The 20,712-nt window shown below is 32.1% G+C and overlaps 1 protein-coding gene across 1 annotated transcript; it reads right to left on the bottom strand.

The window, feature by feature from the left end:
* Window positions 1-358: 358 nt before the first annotated feature.
* Window positions 359-11,558, bottom strand: LOC118060723 (probable LRR receptor-like serine/threonine-protein kinase RFK1). Its single transcript, XM_035073986.2, has 24 exons — window positions 11,276-11,558; window positions 10,554-10,716; window positions 10,121-10,192; window positions 9,813-9,881; window positions 9,663-9,734; window positions 9,267-9,338; window positions 9,058-9,129; window positions 8,903-8,974; window positions 8,699-8,770; window positions 8,512-8,583; window positions 8,342-8,413; window positions 7,867-7,935; window positions 7,717-7,776; window positions 5,975-6,037; window positions 5,782-5,829; window positions 5,573-5,610; window positions 4,583-4,956; window positions 3,995-4,190; window positions 3,324-3,470; window positions 2,353-2,471; window positions 2,035-2,245; window positions 1,688-1,922; window positions 1,446-1,596; window positions 359-1,164 (listed from the first exon to the last, which is right to left on the bottom strand). Exons 1-24 carry the CDS (start codon window positions 11,373-11,375, stop codon window positions 676-678), a joined length of 3,108 nt encoding a protein of 1,035 aa, XP_034929877.1. The 5' UTR covers window positions 11,376-11,558; the 3' UTR covers window positions 359-675.
* Between the last annotated feature and the right edge of the window lie 9,154 nt (window positions 11,559-20,712).

Genomic DNA, 20,712 nt, shown 5'->3' with positions numbered 1-20,712 from the left:
AAGAATAGAGATTATACCATCAAATCATTTTATTTCAATAAAATTTTAATTATAAATTTTCATACAAAAATAATAATTATTGCCATATAATTAATAATTTTTTTAAAGAATTCCCACAACATGATTTTAATTCACAATAAATAAAAATTATTGTTAGATTATAGCTGGCAACAACTACATTCTTTCTTATGTTAATTTTTTTTTTTTTTTTATCAATCCGGTGGGTAGATATTCTTACTTGGAGAACATGTCATAGCTAGGGCTGGCCCCCTTAAAAAACAGAGTTATTCTACTTTGGCCCTAACTGTGATAATGCTAGCAGCCACGGTTGAGAAGGAGTACAAAAAAGCATCTCGAGTTATGTATCCATACTTTGTAGGCAATAATAGACATAATAGCATTATAAAAAGAACTTCAAAGCAAAGTGGATAGTTGTAAGAAGAGAATTTACAGAACGAATGCCGGAGTCCGAATAAATATTAATACACTAACAAGGACAAACACACATCCAAATCCACATCTGGGACTGATCTGTAGTTACTTGAAACGAATGTATTTGATGATCCTAAAAGGTTCAAAATCTTCTTCTTCTTCTTCTTTTTTTACACCAGTGAAGAAGGCCTATAAACATCACACTACGCGATTCTGCTGTCGTGGAAAACACAGGGTACCTTGTCAGGAATTTATATCGATGTCAAAAAGATCCTGAACAGAGGTCGAGGAAGAGGCTGTTACCGGCAATATTGAAGTTGAAACCTGACCCGGGCTTTCATGGTGTTTGCTCCTCGTGTTAGACCTCACATTTGACTCAGTATCGGTTTCCCATATATCATCATCTGTACACACGTAGGAACTACTGTTAGCGGATCTGTCTAAGATCGTCTGCTTGCCTCTCTCACGCAGACTTCTTGTCTGTTCCTGATGCCCTCGTATGGCCTTGAACCTTAAATCTTCACTAATTGGTTCAGGGATCACTTCAGGTATGATCCTAGTTCCTTCGAGCATGCTAACAACTTCAGACATGATTGGCCTTAGTAATGGTGAAGCATTTGCGCACAAGAGAGCTACTTTTATCATCCTTTGTGCTTCTACTCTGTTGAATTCAGACCCCAGCTTCCGATCCACTAGCTCAATTAAATTTCCATTTCGTTCTAAATGGCAAGCCTGAAATGCAGGGAAATCCGCATTAGTTCATCTGTAAAAACATTCGCATTACAGAACTTCTCTTCCACGGATCTGATTGACCTGACTAGAGATATAATTTTCTCTTCAAATCAGATGTGATGTCTCTAAATGGGTGGACAATTTAAAGGGATTAATAAAAACAAAAACCATAAAGGAGTTCAATAAGTATAAACCTAGAGATGTGGAGGTGAAAACTGAGGTGGATCATTAAAAGAAACTTGAAGAAATTGAATAAACAGATGTTAATATTTGTGATTTACCCAGTCTAGAAGACAAGAGTATTGATTCCCTGGCCCACAACTCATGTTATGCTTCCCACTCACAATCTCCAGTGCCACAATTCCAAAACTGTAAACATCTGCTTTATATGTCAAACGACCCCATAATGCATATTCTGGTGCCATATATCCTCTGCACATCAAAATCATGCAGTGCCCCTTTTTAGCCAAACAACGTTAGAATATGCACTAAAACTTCTTTCAGCAAGAAACATGTGACTTACACAGTTCCAGCAACTCTGGTGCTGATGAAAGTTTTATCTCGTTCATCAAGTTTAGCCAGCCCAAAATCAGATATTTTAGGATTGAGATCCTTATCAAGGAGAACATTGGTGACTTTGATGTCTCTATGAACAATCTTAAGCCTTGATTCTTCATGTAGAAAAGCTAAACCTTTGGCAATTCCGACGCATATCTTCTGCCTGGTTTTCCAGTCCAAATGTGGCTGATGTTCTGGACCTGTGCTTAATCATCCAAGGAAACAATGCTTTTGAAAAAAAGAACATCATTTAACTGCATGTAATTTTCCAGAATTTTCTTTTATTTTATATGAAAGTATATTCTTACTTACCAAACAATGCTCGGGAAAGGCTGTTGTTTTCCATGTATTCATATACTAACAATAGTTGATCTCCTTCAATACAACAACCATGAAGTTTTACAAGATGAGGGTGCTGCATGCATGAAATCACACCGATCTCATTCAAAAATTCACGATTTCCCTGACTTGACTTAGAAGACAGCTGCTTCACAGCAATCACAGTACCATCAGGTAACAATCCCTGCATAGCAGTTGTGAAAATACTATCTTCAGTAACCTCCTTGAAGTAAGATATACATTCATGGCTTCATAATGGCAATTAAAGAATAGAAAATACCTAGAGAATACCTTGTAAACTGGTCCAAATCCACCTTCTCCAATTTTGTTTGCAGGATCAAAATTGTCTGTGGCAGCTTTAATTTGCTTTAAAGTAAAAGAAACTGTTTGGATTTCTATTCCTTCAAGACCTATCAAAAACAGAAATCGGTCAAACAACTTCATGAATCTGTACCGAAACCTAAAGTTTGCTATATAGAAAATATGTTCACACCTACAAGTTGGGTGCTATACTTCTCTATATATTTTGTATTTCTTATTGATATGCCACATGAGCTTGAACAAGTAATCTACTGTTTTGCATACTGCGTCCCAGAAACAACTATCTGAGACAAGAATAATCCTGAGATGCTCAAGAGATCATGCTCATAGCAGGTTTCAACACATGGTAAGAGAAATCATATCCGTTACGTGTGATTGAAATTTCTCTTCCACTTTGTTTGCCTTGTGCAGTATGCAAAGTCAAAGAGAAGTAAAGAGTATAATTATAGGTTTTCTAATGGCCCTTAAGAATGGTAGGCCAAATTTTATTTTATAATTGCTAATATAGCACCCCTGGCAAAAGAGCCAATTCCAAGCCCCGTTCAAGTATTGCACATCATAAGAATTTATAAAACACCTAACTAGATGGCTAGCAAGTAAAGCCTCCCACAATATGTCCTAAATTTTGAAAAAGCCTTCAGAAATTTATATATTAAGCACTAATGACTTATGCAACATGGGAGTAATTGACATAGGTTTGATATGGAAATTATACGCATGATATTGGTGCAGGAAGTCTAAACTAGTTGGACACTGAAACAGTAGCTAAGAATCTTGAAACGAACACAAAACGGCTGCACAATAAGGGCTGATTTGTAGAGAACTTCCTCTGCCATAAAAAAAAGACAGCAGTCCCCATGATGTCATGTTTTAAACCAGCACATAAACATTTAACAACTATCCAATGCAAAGCAAAGATATCCGTCTGAAATAGCCCAAACCTTTTTGTCTTTTTTTATTTTTTCTGAAACAGCATCTCCACCAAAAGATAGCTAGTACTGAGAATATTAGACAAAAGCCTACTACAACTCCAACAATTATTGGCACAGTTTTTGTCTTCTCCCCTCTTGAAAAACGTGGTTTGAAGTCTGCAAAAAAGAACCAAATAAGTAATTGTGCTAAAACAAAACTGAAAAGCTTACAAACGAGGAAAATATATTCTAAATTTAGGCAACCCATTGATTAAGATTTCATGATTTTACCTCAGATATTGGTTAATTATAAAATATTTGTTCAGTAAAAGCTTTATTCTCTTCTGTAAAAATTGATCAGTGTTTGTAACTTTTCATTTATGTATCTGAAAATGTTTGAATCAGGAGAAACCAATGCTCTTCAAAAACATTCCGTTTCATTTTTCTCCTTTTTTTGCAGGAACTAGAATGACACACTAGAACTAGATCATCATGCATGCTGAACTAGCATAACTTATCACCCCTAACATGTATTCTCTTTGAGATAACATATTTAACTGACCAGAAAAACAAGCTACTTTATTCATTTCCCTAACTTCTGAGGTTCTTTTACTTCTTCTTTTAACTTCTTGAAGATGTGATCATCACTACTATTTACAACAGTAACCATAGCAGAAGATACCAAAGCAAGAATTTCTTACTAGGATCAACAGAAATAGCTGATATAAGGGGACCGTAGACTCCACTAACAGGAATTCTTCTAGTCCCTTTGCCAGCCCAAAATAGGCGGATCTCCAAGATATTATTTGTGACAGTAGCATTGTGTATTTCTGTGACTGGCTTGGCAGCCCCAGCAGCCTGAACTTCTATATTGAAATCCTTCTCAACTAGATTATTCTGCAATAAAGTAAAGCAGTAGCACCTCATTCCATTAGTTAGACAAACATTTTATTTGCATTCAGTTGGGCAGAAATAAATGTTTGGCATCTAAGAATGAGACCAAAGGAAAGTAACTTAGTGAAACAACCTAATTTGGAATTGTCGAACTTCTATACTGACAGGACACAAACAGATAACCATGATCTTATTGTCACTAGCAAGCCATCCATTGTACTGTGATCTAAAGAATGCCGTTTCTTTTTTAAAATAACCCTTCTAAAATGAATCCTTCCAGAAACATGACAAGATCAACATAGCGGTTTAAATATATGAATAGATAAATATTTTCAACTCTCAATTGTCATATTGTGTTATTCAATTCTATCTCACAATCTACAATTCTATCTCACCTGAATATAGATATCAAATAACCGTCTTCCAAGGCTGTTGAATGTATTATCGTTTGTGAATCTGATCTCAGCAAAGTGTAGACTCACAGTGTAATTCCCATTTTCCAGACAACGACGATAATAAGTAAGTGAAATAGGAGAAATGCGTGCTGTTTGGTATAATTCATTAATATTTAATGACGGCACATTTTCAGTGTAAGCCCTGTTTTGGAAATCATTGTCATCCATGAAGTCTCCAGTGCTGCTAAGTCCCCATTCATCCGCACTCTGATAGAATAAGCCAGCACCACCACTAACTGCTCCATCTCCTTCATATGTGCTGCCATTTATTTGAACATTTTGTCCTCCACAATTTATGTACAACGAGTGCCAGTCTGCCAAGAGAAAAAGGACAGCTTAAAAGGAAGCTCTATTAAGACGGCTTAAGTTAAAAGGCTAACCATGTTTTGCAGGTTGAAAAATATACACCATTTCACATTAAGAAATCTCCATTCAATAACATGGAAAAATTTAACAACACTATCATACTAATTAAACTAATTCACTGCTCTCGTTGAGAAAACTCTCTTATTTTATATTTCTGCTGCAATGCATTTGGAGAGAACAAGAACATATGAACTGCCGTAAAACAAAATGATGGGAGGAAAAAAAATTTCAACACATTTTGATAGGTAAGCTGGATAATGGTTAGCCGGGCATCAATAAGAGAACAATTTCCTTATGACATTTCGCTTGTCAAAACTTGGAAATCTTGAAGACATGCAAACATTCGTGCACTTGTGCAAGCATGTACAGGTATGTCTGTTGTCCTCCTACTGAATTCATAGTGCAGAATGGAAAACTCTGCACGGAAGCTGGATCACATAGGATCATACCTACTTAGCGTTAAAACAAAGCAATTGATCCAGGAAACTGCTAAAGCCTAATTCATGAAATGAAAACATGATCACTGTGATAAATTGAAAATAATTCTCTGAATATCATACTTACACTTATCACATTTGAGATCATCCATGCATGCTCCTCCTCTAGTTAAGTGAAGCAAAGAGATTAGTATCATAGATATCTCATGTATGATAACAAATAAAAAAAAAAAAGATTTTCACAGGGAGATGTCACACCAATTTGAAGTAACATAGGCAATCTAGTTTATTTTAGGAGCAAGAATTAATGATAAGAAATCAGGAAAAGGAACTTACAAGTCATTTCCCATCGAAGAACTTCGGAACAGGTTTAGAGTTACATCCCTGGTAAAATAAAAATGGAATAATAGTTAAAGCAGCCCTGAGGTCTCCCATATAATGGTGAAAAATGAGAAATACAGAAACAGAGAGTTCTATTCAACACTTGCATGAACACAGATGCAAGGATGTAGAGAGAGATTGTACTTACGTTTTCTGCTGACAAGCAGGTTGCCCAATGCTTTGTTCCGAGAAATTATTATAGGAAAGATCTCTGCATGCAGAGAGAAGCAGAACCATCTTTTCAATATGTTGAGGTTATGGTGTATAGTTATGACAGTATATGAATTTCAATAATCGAAGAGAGTGTCTTCTAACAACAGCATCCACAACCACAAACTTCCTTTCTCTTAAATTTCGGGAAATTAACCATTGTTTTTATCATTTCTTACTTTGAAATATTTAATTTCATTGGAAGAAAGCCAAATTATATACAAAAAAAAAAGTACTATTTTTTTAGTATATATATTAAATAAAATAAAAAAAAAAAACCTAAAAACCATCAGTGTTTTTATCACCCCTTGATCATTACTTTGTTCATTGGAATACCATAAATGATTTTACCCCTCTCATCAAAACTTATAAAGCTTGCGGTGCAAGGAAAAATCATCTTTTTAAATGAATTTACTGGACATTACAAGATTGATGAGGAAAAAAAATGATATGTTCACTTTTTTTTAGCATAGTTAAATTATCTTATTTCTCTTAAAAGTAAAAAAGTATATGACTTTTAGTCAAGGGTTTTTTGTCCTTTTGAAGTGATCTGTGTATTTACTCTAAAATCCTTGAAAGCCAACAAAAAAAAAAAAAAAATTGCACATAGAAGCTTTTTCATCTTCTCTTTTTATTTAAATACTAAAGTTACAGGAGGAGTTACAAGGTTGCCTTTTAAGTTTAAAAAAAAACACAGATTGCTTTCAAGGGTGTTTAATATTTTTCTTTTGTTTCTTTTTTGTTATTTTAGCCTTACTTATGGGTTCCTTTGTAATTTGAATAAATTATATATATACACACACACGTTGATGTGAACAACACACGTGTTTGCGCATGACAACTCCTATGCTCTTCAGACGGCCCGCACGATTACCAAATTTTTCCATTCGGGGCAGCATTAGGAGCAGCGTGGCAGCGTGGCATGTGCTTGTGACAAAGGCATAGTTGGTCTCCAACAAACTTTTTTTTTTTCGAGTCAGCCCTTCAAAAAAAAAAGATTGTGTCCTTCTGTTTACATTTATATCAATTTTGATTCTTATTCTTTTGATTATTATTTGTTTTGTTTTAAAAGATTTTTGAATTTTGGTCTTTTTTACTAGGTCCTTCTTTTGATAGTCTAATTTTTTTTATCTCGATCTCATATTGCAAGTGGTTAGTTTGTCAAATTAACTCGGGTTGACTTGAGTTTTTTTTCTTCGAAATATTTTTTTTTAAAATTGATCTTTTTTCATCATTTGACATTAGATTATTGGATTTTGAGTTTTTCAATTTTTTATTTTTTTTTTACAGTTTATCTTGATCTCATATCCCGAGTCGCATACTAGTAAAGTTAACCAGGATTAATTTAGATTATCATTTTAATATTTTTTTTTATATTAGAAAAAAATTGACCCAACCCGTGATATAACACATGCCACCTATTTAGTCCTTATATTAATTAGATAGATGGATATAAAAAAAGGTTTTCCTCAAGCATAGTGCCGCCGCAGCTTCAGTATTCAATAGGGTGTTCTAATCTTTGATTTGGTTTCCACCTAGCACTAGTAAGATATCATGACAAGTTCAAAGAAACCAAACGCAAACGAGCGCTTATGTTCCCTTACAAGGATGGATGTGCATTCATCCCTCAATGAATAGAAGAAACTTCAAGTATCAAAGACAAAGAAATGAGATACTTACACGGTCATTCCTTTTCTAAACATTGGTATATTTCCGGTGAGAAGGTTTCCACTTAGAAAGCTGATGCAGACAACAAGGAGTAGTTAGCATCATGGATATTGCAGAGTAGCATACCGCGGCTTGCTATAGTCTATAGGTTCCATTACTTACATAAATACAAGTGTCTCTGTGGTTATGGCATTGGGAAGCTTCCCGCGGAACTTGTTGAAACTGAGATCCCTGAGCAAGAAATGAAAATTCATAAGAACACAAGGCCCGGTCCTTCCTTTCTGATATGTCAGATGACAAGAAGTGTTTGCACGTATCCATGGCACAAATATTCTTTGGGATACTTTCAGGCTTCGCTGCATCTGTACATTTTCCGATGTTATATTTGGCTGTGTGACATGCATAAATTAGTTGGACACATAAATTTAGAGTTATTTTAAGTATTTGCTGTCTTGCAGTATAAGAGCCTGCACATGCTGCTTAGCACTGCCAAACAGAATACCTCTGCTTAGTTTCTGACATTTTCATGCATGATATGTAGGAGCTTCACTTTTCAAGCATGTGTTTATGGTAAAGTCACATTGAGAAACATAATGGAGTACTCATCAAATAAATAGGAATCGTAGGCCATGCTTACAGAATTCGCAGTTTACTCATTTCCCATATGTATAAGGGAATTTCTCCAGATATATTGCAACCCCTCAACAACCTGGAAGTCCAACAGTGAGTATGTCAGATGTGCTGGTGATATGGTAGCCTAACTGTATGCATTCGTAAACAGAAACTGGATATAAGAAGTGAGCATACAGTCTTGTGAGGCCTGTTATGTTACTAAGATCAGGAAATGACTGATCTGTGCTGGTTATATCAGCGATCCTCCTGCACATAAAATGGCAAGTTGGCTTATAAATTGATAATAAATTAAGTACAGTATTCACCAAGAAAAATAATGCAATAGACATTTGTAGTAGAGTAATCAAGAAATTTCACTCACAAGTCTGTTAATGTTTCCAAAGCAGAGATGGAGGATGGAATGGGTCCTTCCAGTCCGCTAGCTACCATTTCTCTGAATTAGATCAGTTAATCAAATCAACCAATGAACTTCGACAGCAACAAAATAAGACAACTTTCCTCCTGCTTCCTCAATTCATAACATTGAAAAGGAGAAAAAAAACCTTTGGATGGATGTAAATCTTACAGTCTTTTAAGTTGCTTCCAGTTTTTTACAAAATCTGGTATGCTCCCGTTAAAGTTGTTGTCATTTATCCGACTGCATTGCGGAATGAAGACCGCTCACTTTATTTCTATTGAATCTTATGTACAGAGATAGAGGTTTCATTCAGAAATGCTTACAAGTCAGTCAGGTTTCCCAGCTTACTAAGTTCCATAGGCAAATTTCCGTCCAGTTTATTGGAGGATAGAATCCTGCAAGAGATATTAACATCAATCACCAAAAATACTACAGCTGCAGGAAAGGTTAACATCAATCTCCAAAAATACTCCAGCTGCAAGATGACAGTCAAAGAAATGGCTTAGAAGCAATCATCCATGAAATTACTTACAAAAATTTAAGGTTAACTAACTTCCCAAGCTCGTGCGGGATCATTCCAGAAAACTGATTTAACTCAAGGTCCCTGTTAAGAAATTACAATTAGGCTGCTGGTACAATTCATTGTATCAACAAATTCATTTCTCCATAATTGCAGAATGGCATTGGCGAAAGTGGCACCTTACAATTCAATTGAGCGTATGCACAGAAAAAACAGTGTATTTTGAAGAGGAAAAGGAAAAGAAAAGGAAGGCAATTTTGCTTAAACCGCTAACTTCGCTTCTTTCATGCTATTTAGCAGAACTATAAATACCATCTGCAAGAAACTATGATCGAGGCCTAATCTTTCAATTATAATCTTATCACATTGTCATGCAAAAGCCCAGTAAAACTGAATATGAACACTTACAAGTATGTAAGACTGGTAAAGTTCCCCAGATAGCTTGGAATATTCCCTGATAATCTATTTGCAAGAAGAGAACTGCACTAATGTTGCTTAGTTAAACAATTAAGTTGCCAGTTTAAAATGAAGATAGATAAGAAGAAGACAATTGCTTACATCGATTTCAGCTGCAATGAAGCCCATTCACTTGGAATAGACCCATTAAGGTAATTGTAAGAAAGATCACTGCCAAGCCAGTAAAACACGATTTAAAAACTCTCATGGATCATTTCTTGTTTCATAAATGATTAGGAAACACAAAGAAAAATGCATAACAAAGGAAACAATTATACGAACCCCCTGTTGTTCGGTCGAAAGAAAAAGAACAAGTACTCTTCAGAATTTACATTCTCTTCGCAAGTAATTCGACTACTATGATGTGAAAACAAAACAGTATGCAAGCACATAGTTATACATATGCTTACATGCTTTCAAGATAATGAAGCTGAATGAGTTCAGGTGGAAGTTCTCCAGCAAGACTAAAACGCTTGAACTTCCTGAAATTCAAGGAAAAAAACCCAAAATTACTTTTTCTAGCACAAAAAAAGTAAAGCAAAATTGGAAGCTTTATTATACATGCACCTATAGGCAGAAATAAGCAACAGTACAAGCACAAGCACAAGCACAATAATTCTACAAGCTACTAATTACAAAGGAAATAAACTCACACCTATTTTAAGATGAATTAACCATCAACATTCTACCTCTTATGAAACATGTCTTCACATCTAGATTGAATGGATTTTCATTATTCTAAACACTGTCTGATTCCTGTTATGGACTGGGTGAATTCACATATCTATACAGATATATAAAGGAGCAATAAGTTAAATTTCAACTCAGAGAGAGAAGACATACAGGGAAACAATATGGCAGGTGTTGTTCTCAGTTCTGCAGTTACAACTAATGTTCCTCTCTGGATCTGTTGGCCGGACTCGAGGAAGATATTCTCCACAAGAATCAGCATTGAAATTCCAGCCGCTGGCCCCCAACTTTTTGGTAATCAGGTTTAAAGCATCCACTAGATTACATACATCAATAAACAATAGTTGCAAGGTCACAATTTGAAACAAAAAGCAGTTCAAGATATTAATCCCTGCATATAGAACTCCAAACTACAGACTAGCTAACCTTTTCTTCATCTTATTGTTCTTTCTTTTTTATGGTTTTACAACCGAAGTTAGCAATTCTTGCCTGATAACTCTAATTTTGAATCCGTAAGAGCAAAACGAACTGGGAATTTCTACCCGAGTAATACTAATAACTAAAACCGGCAGAAACCTTAATAATCGGAACAGAAATTTTAGATTTAAGTGACAGGAACTTCTCAAGTAACAAAGACGAGAAAATCTTTAGAGGTATCCATGTTTCATAAAACTGTTAACATCACTTCACCTCTAAGTTATTTCATCATTCAGAAATGTAGTTTACCTCTACCATAAACTCCCAATAGACACCAGATATAGTAAAGAAAAGTAAAGGTACTTGTACTTTATTCTTGTCAAATCACAAAGAAACTTTTTAGATCACAACTCCACCTAGAACCAAAGAAAACAGCAAATATGGTAGAAAACTCGTACCCTCATCTTGAGGAAGCTCAGCAGCAGCCAATCTTTCTGTCTCCAAGCAACTCAAAGCTAGAATTGATATGAGGAATGCATACCTGAGGGAAAAGAACATCTCTAATACCCAAAATATGCCTAAAGATTGCTTAGCCTGTTCTTCTCTGCTGAGAGAACTTATCCCCCCTCTGTTATGAGATTTACAAAGCTAAGATTGTACCTTTCTATAATATTTGTTTAATAATTACGTCCATATACTAAAGAACTATGACCATATTGCAAATACAGTCAAATGGCTAAAAAATGTCACGTGGATCTGAATCGGCCTTTATTGATTGCTAACACCTACTAATAGCCTGACTTTACGAGTTTGTCTTGGACAGTGAAATATTGCCAGTGTTAACATAATTATACATTATATTATATTATGTACAAAGCTAAAACAGCTCCGGATGGCAAAAAAATTTTGAAGATTTTAAATTTAGTTCATGAATTTTTTTTTTATATATAATTGAGCCCTTTTAAGCTCAAATTAGAGCCATTCACGTATTTTTTTTTGGGGGAGGGGGGGTTGAGGGTTGAAATAAAAGATAGAGAATTGAAGTGAAAAACACGAGTAAAATAGATTACGTCTTTGCAATTTGTATATAAAATTCATTTTAATCTTTTTATCTTTTTAAGTTATTAGATAATTGGTTTTATAATTGTTAAACATTACATTTTAGTATCGAACTTCATTATTTTTTTTTTTTGGAGGAGAAAGATGAGTTCACTAGATTCCATGTTAGAGAGAAAATTTTTGTTAAAGAAGATTTTTGCTACTAGAATGGTCTATTTTTTTTTTGTTAAATGGTTCCATATGATGAAGAGCGTTGAAGATTAGTTGTTGTTTTTTTTTTTTTTATCTTAAAAACACCTAAAAAAACATATTTAAGCTTTGAAAGATTTCAAGTTTCAAGTTAATTTTAGATTTTGGGACGGTTTGTTTTTGCGTTTTTAGAGATCATGAAGTGGTTAAATAAGATTCTCAAAGTGTTTTGAATCAAGAATTGGTTGAAAATAAGTTTTTGGATAAAAATAAAACCATGTTTTTCCCGCCACACCGATAACTAGATTTTGGGCACTTATAGACGACGCACCATCTTTCTTTCTTTTTTTTGCAGACAATTGGGGTGAATAACTATTAATTAAAAAATAAATAAAAGCTCGTGTGCGGGCTATTTATGGGTGCCCAAGGTGCAAGGTCTGGCTCTATGGGGCAGTAGTGCTTAACTTCATTCAAATTTTTTTTTTTTATGATATTTTTATTAATACCCTTATTTGCATGCAAACATAATTTTGTAAATACATGTTTTAGTTAATGCTCCTCTATGATTTTTTTTTTGTCTTATTTAATTTTTTTTAAACAATGATTATTATTTAATTATATTAGGTGTTTTATTTTTTAAAAGGTTAGTATAATTTACTTGTATTGTTTTTTATATATATAGAGATGCAATATGTATTTTTTATACTATTTTTAATGTATGTAGCCTTGTATAGTATATTTTTCTTTTATTTTATTCAATAAATTTTGTGTGCATTGATTTCTAATATAGATTAATTTGAATAAAAAAAATTTGTTAAACAAAATCAAATAAATGACCTATGTTATAATATTAAATATCTTGATTTACATTAGTCTTTTAAATTTTTTGAATTACATATTTATTAATTTTTCATGATTGTTTTGTGAAATTTATTTACAAAATGGTTCATAATTTATTTAATCTTATATGTGTATACATTTTTTGATTTATATTTATTATTTTTTAAATGTAAAAAAATAAGTCCAAAAATTTTAGACATTCAAATTTTTATCATATATTGATGTTTTCAATTTGATTCTTATTCTTAATTTTTATTTTTATTTTTTTGCTTATCTTTTTGTATAAAAAATCTTTTATTTGTAACTCCATTCTTCACTCCAAGATGATAGTATATTCTTTTTATAAAATTAGATTATTTATTTGGTTCGTAGATTTTATTTTTTCGAAGTATGAATGTACATTGACACCAAACTAAATTTATTTAATACTTGTCAAGGCCATCCTATTGACGAAGTAACAAGACAAAACAAGTTACACTGAAAGTCAACTTTCAGCAATAATTTGCATTACGAATCTAACTCGCTTGTTCCTACAATATCTTGGACTCCTTGTAGCAGTCTTCACATATCTACATTATCATCAGTCTATTAATTGTTTTACAGCTGTGTATTCTTGAATTCAAAATCTTATATATTTTTTTAAAAAACTTGTCTATTTTTGTATTTTAAAATTAATTAATTAATTTGTTTATATATTTTATTTTGTTAATATACCAGTGTCAACAATAAAATTAAAAAATAAAAAATATATTATTTTAATATAATTAAATAAAAAATATTTAAAAAACATCATTATTAAATTAGCTTACGGCGACAAAAACGCTGCCCTCCAAAAAGAGCACGAATGGGGTAACCTGCTTGAAATAACTTAGCATTGTACAAATTAATCATACTATATACATACATATATATATATATATGTATATATATTTATGTATATTCAACGGTCAACGAAGGGGGAGGGTTATCTGTCATGTCAGTAGCCTAATCCTTCAAGGCGCAGGGAAGAAAAAACAATGCAGGAGCTCTTGGCTGTTTGTGCAAAGCTAGACCCTTTATTAATTAATTTAACTTCCTTGCGGAGGAGCCCCTGAGGAGGAGGATGACGCAGAAGGAAATCCAGAGAATGTGTGGTCGTGAACAGGAAAAAGTCTTATCAGCATTAATTAATAGACAATAGCAGCGTTGTTTGTTCTAAAATCCTGCCACAGCTCGCTCCGGTATTTGACAGTGTGGTAGCGGTTTCTTTTCAAATAATTTTTTGTGCTAAAATACATGTTAATAATGTTTTTTTATTTTTTAAAAATCATTTTTAATATCAGCACATAAAAATAATACAAAAAATATAAACCACACTCAATTTAAGCAAAAAAAAAATTCAAAATTTGAGGTTAAAACGGACAGCCAAACACTACCTTGAAAAGCTGCCCAGTCAAGGCCTCGATCCACAGCTTTACAGAGAGAGATGTAAAAACGTGTTTACATGCATGTGGAAGTCTCCGTACGTAGTTGACTTCCTTTAAAAAGGATAGACTCATCCATTGATAAAAGCTAGCTAGCTTGCACTGATGCCAGAGATCGGTTCATGTGGTATTTAAATAGATAAATTCTTGAAAAAAAAATATATAGAATTGAGAATGAGTTACTTTTCACAGAACTTGAAGTATTTTAGATGAAACCCAAACTTAATTATCAAATTTCGTACAATATCAGAGCTTCCGAGAAAATTACCTCACATGGAGAAGAGCAAAGCAAAGCAAGAACAAGATTTATTTTGTCGACAGAACACTCCACAAACCAATTTCGTATTCTTCACGTTACTCGGCCATGCTAATTCAATGGATTTTAACACGCACTCTCCTAACACTTGATGAAGTCATGAAAAGACTTCCCATGAAAATCGAGCTTTCCATGTGCTGCGGTACCAGGCTAAGACATGTGCACCTCCACATGAGATTGGCTTATGGCCGAGCAAGATTGACTGCTTTAGCTTTGGCCAATGATTGAGTAATATGTGTTGCTCGGTCTTGGGCTTTATATTATTATTATTATTTTGGAAAATTTGCACCATCATTTGCGTCTCTAATCTTCTAAAGATACATATTTTAAAGACTTAACTAGCAGAAATTACAAAAAAAAAAAAAAAAAAAAACTTATTCATTTTGTACTTAGTGATGTTATCTATAATGATTATGAGAGTGTTACCGTAGTTATGTGTTTAAATGTTGACTTTTTATTTTGTATCATGAAAGACTTCTTATAATTTTTTGTGAACATCTCTAGAAGAGAGAAAAAGATTTAATTGTTTTGCTTTGTTAAAAGTAGTGTAGTAATAAGAAATGAGCGTTAAAGTAACTAATATGGTTTGTGTATGCATTTAGGATGCAAGAAAGTGTTTTTTTGAGCGGTCATAAAAAATGGAAAAGAATCATTGATCCTTTAAAGAAACGTGATCACAAGGACCTAGAAAAGGACCTTATCCTTTTGTACACATTGGAGACACATATGAAGATTTAATGAAGATGTGTTTGTAAACTTGGAGATCTCATTGTGAAAATTTTCATAGAGACAAGTTTGGAGACATGGATATCCCGCATATGGAGACAAGTTTGGTGATTTTAATAGAGATTTTTTGTTGGAGACATTGAAGATATGGAGAAAAATTATTTCTTTAATTAAAAAATCCAAACAAAGGAGATACAATTCCTAGGGCTTGTCATAACCTAATGTTTACCCCCTTCAAAAACAAGAATTTCATCAAAATACTTCGCAAACAAATTTGACAGATTTTTGCAAGAAAAAAAAAGATAGTAATGGATCAAATTTTTTTAAAAGAAAAAAAATACAATTAGAAATAAAATCAGATAAATAATGAAATTCAAAAAGTAAAGACTAAGCTAGAGCAAATTAATAAGGGTTAGGAATAATATTTTAAGGACAATTAGAGGTGTGATTGAAGAAAAAATAAAAAGGTTGAAATTTGAAGAATGAAAAGACCAAGGATCAAAATGAAAGAGATGAAAAAAAAGTAGTCTTATTAAGTCAATTAGGAACTTGATGGAGGAGAAAATTGGAATTTAAAGTCAATTTGACTAAAAATACACAAATTAGAGGACCAAGAACTACATTACAAAATACAAAAAATAATAAGGGCTTAATTAAGTTTGATTAAGGGTGAAATTGAAAGAAATCTAAAGATTTAAATCTAATTTGAGTAAAACTTAAAGATTTGAAAATTAAGGACCAAAACTAAAAAGGCATAAAAATTCCTAGACTATAGTGCATTTCAACCCTGAAAAATAATGTTGTTTTCTATTAAAGTCAAAATGATAATCTAAATCTAAACGAAAAACAACACTACATCATTTCAAGTGAAATGACATGTTTCAGTTAAAAATTAAAAGAAATTTAAAGATTTAAATCTTATTTGAGTAAAAATTGAAGATTTAAAAACTAAGAACCAAAACTAAAAAGGATAGTTGCTTAACACCCAATTTCAAGTGGGGGACCAATTTTGGCACAATTCTACCATTGATTTTCTACTTTTTATGGGCAAGCAACACGCCCAACGCTCTCCTTAACACCCCACATGCAATCTCAATTAAAAACTTTGTATTTTTTAACCTTTAAACCATGCCGAAACCCTCTACCCAACTAGTCTTATTCCAGTATAACTTAACTGGATATGAATGAGTCAAGGGTTGTGATTTGTCTAGTAGAAAGGCCTTAAAATGTTTATAAACCCCTGTAAAAAAAACCCTAATCTCCATCCACAAGAGAAGAGAAGGGGAAAAAGAGAGGGGAAAAGATAATAAAAAAATAAAGAAAAGAGATAAGAGTAAGAATTAAGATGGATAGAAAAAGTGAAAGTACAAGAACTATGGAATGGTGAGGAGAGACCAAAAAAAAGGAAGAAAGGTTAGAGAGAGAAAAGGAATAAAAAAGGAATCGATATGATATAGTTAGAGAGCAAAAAAGAAGAGATGGAAAAGGAAAAAAGAAAGCTGAAACATAAGAGAGACAAAAGGAAGAAGGGATAAAGTTTAGAGAAAGTGGGGGAAAAAACCTTGAGTTTTGTGAGAGAAAAAACTTGTATGGTAATGCTGAACTTTGTTTATTCCAGTTTATTCATAGAGTTAATAATGTTTACGACCAATGTTTGTAAATAAAATGAACAAATGATTTTTTTTTTTTTTTTGTATATCATGTTTGATATCACTTATTGTAATCATTTCAAAATATTATGCTTTCTCTACCAAGTTTTGTTCCCTTTTTGATCTGTAAACAAACAAAGACACCCTTTGTCTTTGATCAAAGGATAGAAACCAGGCTCTGGAAAAATTTGTGCTAGCAGAGCGCCATGTTTCTATGAACCATATCTTTCTGAGATTACTAACATGCGGGCATGTGTATATAATCTTTCCTCTTATTCTCCATTTTGTTAATGATATATGATTCTTAATCGATTAGATGTTTTTTTCCATGTCATGCATGCACTTTATTGTAAATATATGGAAATATGAAATATTTTTATTTCCCTAGTGTAATTTGCAAAAACTGATTTTTTTTTATATTAATGTGGATATCTAGATTAATTTCACAAATTTTATAATTAATAATTATATAAACTTCCAATAATCTTAAAATTTATGAGATTTAAACTAGAAATATCTAAAAAAGTTTTTGCAGGTGGCCTAAAATTAGCCCTGCATATTAAAATGCATTGGACAATTAATGTCGGCTTGAAGTTATAAATAGAGACTCCATATTATGCATATTTACATTTAGTTTGTATGATCAATGTCTTTAGATTTTACCAAGGAGCTTGAAAATAATTGTTATTACAAAGCAGTCAAACAACTAAAGGAAGGAATACAGATATTCAATTTTGTAATGATTGAGCAATTTAAGATCCATTTCTAAACCGTGAATAAAGGGGTTACAAAAAGAGAAGGAAAAAAATAGTACGAGGGTTTTCTAGAATATAAGGTTTGTGTCGGTAATGATATTTTTAGAATATTATTTTTAATATTAATTCAATAAAAATTACTATAGTAAATCAAATAATCTCTGTATTGATTTGCTTTTGATAATTTTTTTTAAGTAAATAAACTCCATTTAAAATTTAAATTAACACCCATACAAGAATTTCAAACTAAAAAAAAATGATTTATCCGTTCAATTTAAGAGTTTCAAACAACATATAATAAAATTTAGATATGTAATCCATGGGTATTCATTCAACTCAACTTGAATGAGATAAATATTTTATAAATTACTTGATAAGTAAAAAATTAAAATATAAATATTATTAAATTTAATCTTTAATTTACCCGAATTTAACCTAAAATATTTATTTATATTTATAAAACATTTAGATTTTTTACACATATATAATTTAGATTTGTTTATTCCTGTTTTTTTTTCAAAACCCTAAAAAAAAAAATTGATTTCAAAACTGTTTTGCTATTGATCAATAAGATGAAGTACCCTAAAAAAACCTAAATTAATTTGTTGTCTCTCACGACCAAATCTCTTCTTTCTTTTAATTAATTCTATCTACTAGCATCTTGCACATCTTTATCTAGCTTTAACTTCTTTGTTTCCAGCACCTTTACATATATTCTCTTTCCCTCGTTTGCTGGGATTTGGCCTTTGCTTTATCCATGGCCTCCTTCATAGCAGCAGCAGCAGACAAAGTTTAATCCAGCATCTGCAAATTCATTATTATTGTTTTGAGTCCTCCTCTCGTGACAAAATCCATAAGTTCTTCAATACGAGAAGTCACTTAATTCCTTGCTGCATGATTTAGATTATAAAATAGAGTTTTGGAAAGGATACTCATTGACCTTGTTTCTAGAGCTCGTAGAAGAAAAGGAACCTATCTTTGACTTTGATATCCGCGGTGGTCTTGGAGGTGGGAGTCTAGAGGGTGGTGGCGCACTTGTGGGTTGAGTAAAAAGAGGGATTTCCGACGTAAAAAGCCATGATTCAGAGAACTTTTCAAATATGGGAGAGGAATTTATCTTCACTCGTAGAGAAATAAGAACCGCCTGTGCTTCGTCGTGTTCTACAAATGAACAATCAACCTTGGTGTTTCCAGGGTTACTGATTTTACTATTTTCTCCCCATGGTTCTGTTGATGATGAAGTTGCAGGGCATGAACAGTTGTGGATAGATAGCATTTTAGTTTTTAACCAGCAACATCACCTGCAAGATGCTGCTGCGAGTCCATTTATTTTACATAAAAAATATTAAAAAAACTATGATTTAAAAATATTAGAATCTTTTTATAAAGCTATACCAAGAATTTTAAATTTGACTGCAACGCCTGATGCAAGAATAATATTTATAATATTAATAATAACATTAAACTTGCATGACCCAAGTTTAAGTGGGTCTGACTGCAATATCCATACCTAATAATCTTGTATGTGGCTCTGACTGCAAGGTCGTGTCATAAAAATATGATGAATTAAATGAATTAATTAAAAAGAAAAAAAAAAACTAATAAGAAAAAAGAAAAAAAATATGAATTAACTGGGTTAACAATTTAAACCAGATTAACTGTCAAACCTTGGATTTGTGTCGTGAAAGTTTGATAACTAAATAGAAAAAAAAATAAATTGAAGGGTTAACTCAGAATTAACTTGGTTAACCTGTCAAACTCGAGATCCGTGTCATGAAAGTTTGATAACTAAATAGAAAAAAAAAATGAATATTAACAAACTAAATTAAAAAAAAAAAATTAATTAAAAAGAAAAAACAAACAAACAAAAGGCATCAGCTTTTTTACAGTGGACTGCATTGTACAGTCCATAGTCAAAGGCATAAAAACAACAATAAAGCAAAAAGAAAAAAAAAACTAAAGGTATAAGTCGATGACTAAATAGAAAAAAATTAAATATTGATGAACTAAATTAAATGAAAAAATATTAAAAAAAATAAAATAAAAAATAACTTATAAGAAGAAAAAAACTAATTAAGAAAAAGAAAAAAAAATATAAATTATCTAGGTTAACCCGTTAAACCTGAGATCCATGTCATGAAAGTCTGATAACTAAATAGAAAAAAAAAATTAATATCAACAAATTAAATAAAAAAATTAATTAAAAAAAAGCATTAGCCTTTTCATCGTGGATTGCACTGTACAGTCCATAGTGAAAGGCATAAAAAGAAAAAAAAACTAAAGGTATCAGCTTTTGTTTAAAAAGAAAAAAAAATTAATTAAAAAGGAAAAACAAACAAACAAAATGCATCAGCTTTTTCACTATGGACTGCATTGTGCGGTCCACGGTCAAAGGCATAAAAACGGCAAAAAAAAATAAAAAATAAAGGCATAAGTCGATAACTAAATAGAAAAAAATTAAATATTGATGAACTAAATTAAACAAAAAAATATTTAAAAAATAAAATAAAAAATAACTTATAAGAAGAAAAAAACTAATGAAAAAGGAGAAAACAAATATAAATTATCTATGTTAACCCGTCAAACCTGAGATCCGTGTCATGAAAGTCTGATAACTAAATAAAAAAAAATAATATCAACAAACTAAATAAAAAAATTAATTAAAAAAAGGCATTAGCCTTTTCATCATGGACTACACTGTACAGTCCACAATGAAAGGCATAAAAAGAAAAGAAAAGAAAAGAAAAAACTAAAGGTATTAGCCTTTTCACTATGGATTGCATACAATATTAAAAGATAAAATCAGAAGAACAAAATTAATGAAGAAAAAGAAAAAAAAATCTGAATCAACCGGGTTAACTCGTCAAACCCGAGATTCATGTCATGAAAGTGTGATAA

Source organism: Populus alba, chromosome 11 (assembly GCF_005239225.2).
Source record: "Populus alba chromosome 11, ASM523922v2, whole genome shotgun sequence".
In the NCBI taxonomy this organism is placed as follows: domain Eukaryota; kingdom Viridiplantae; phylum Streptophyta; class Magnoliopsida; order Malpighiales; family Salicaceae; genus Populus; species Populus alba.
Note: the sequence above shows the minus strand (reverse complement) of the source record. Positions and strands in the feature narration are given on the sequence as shown.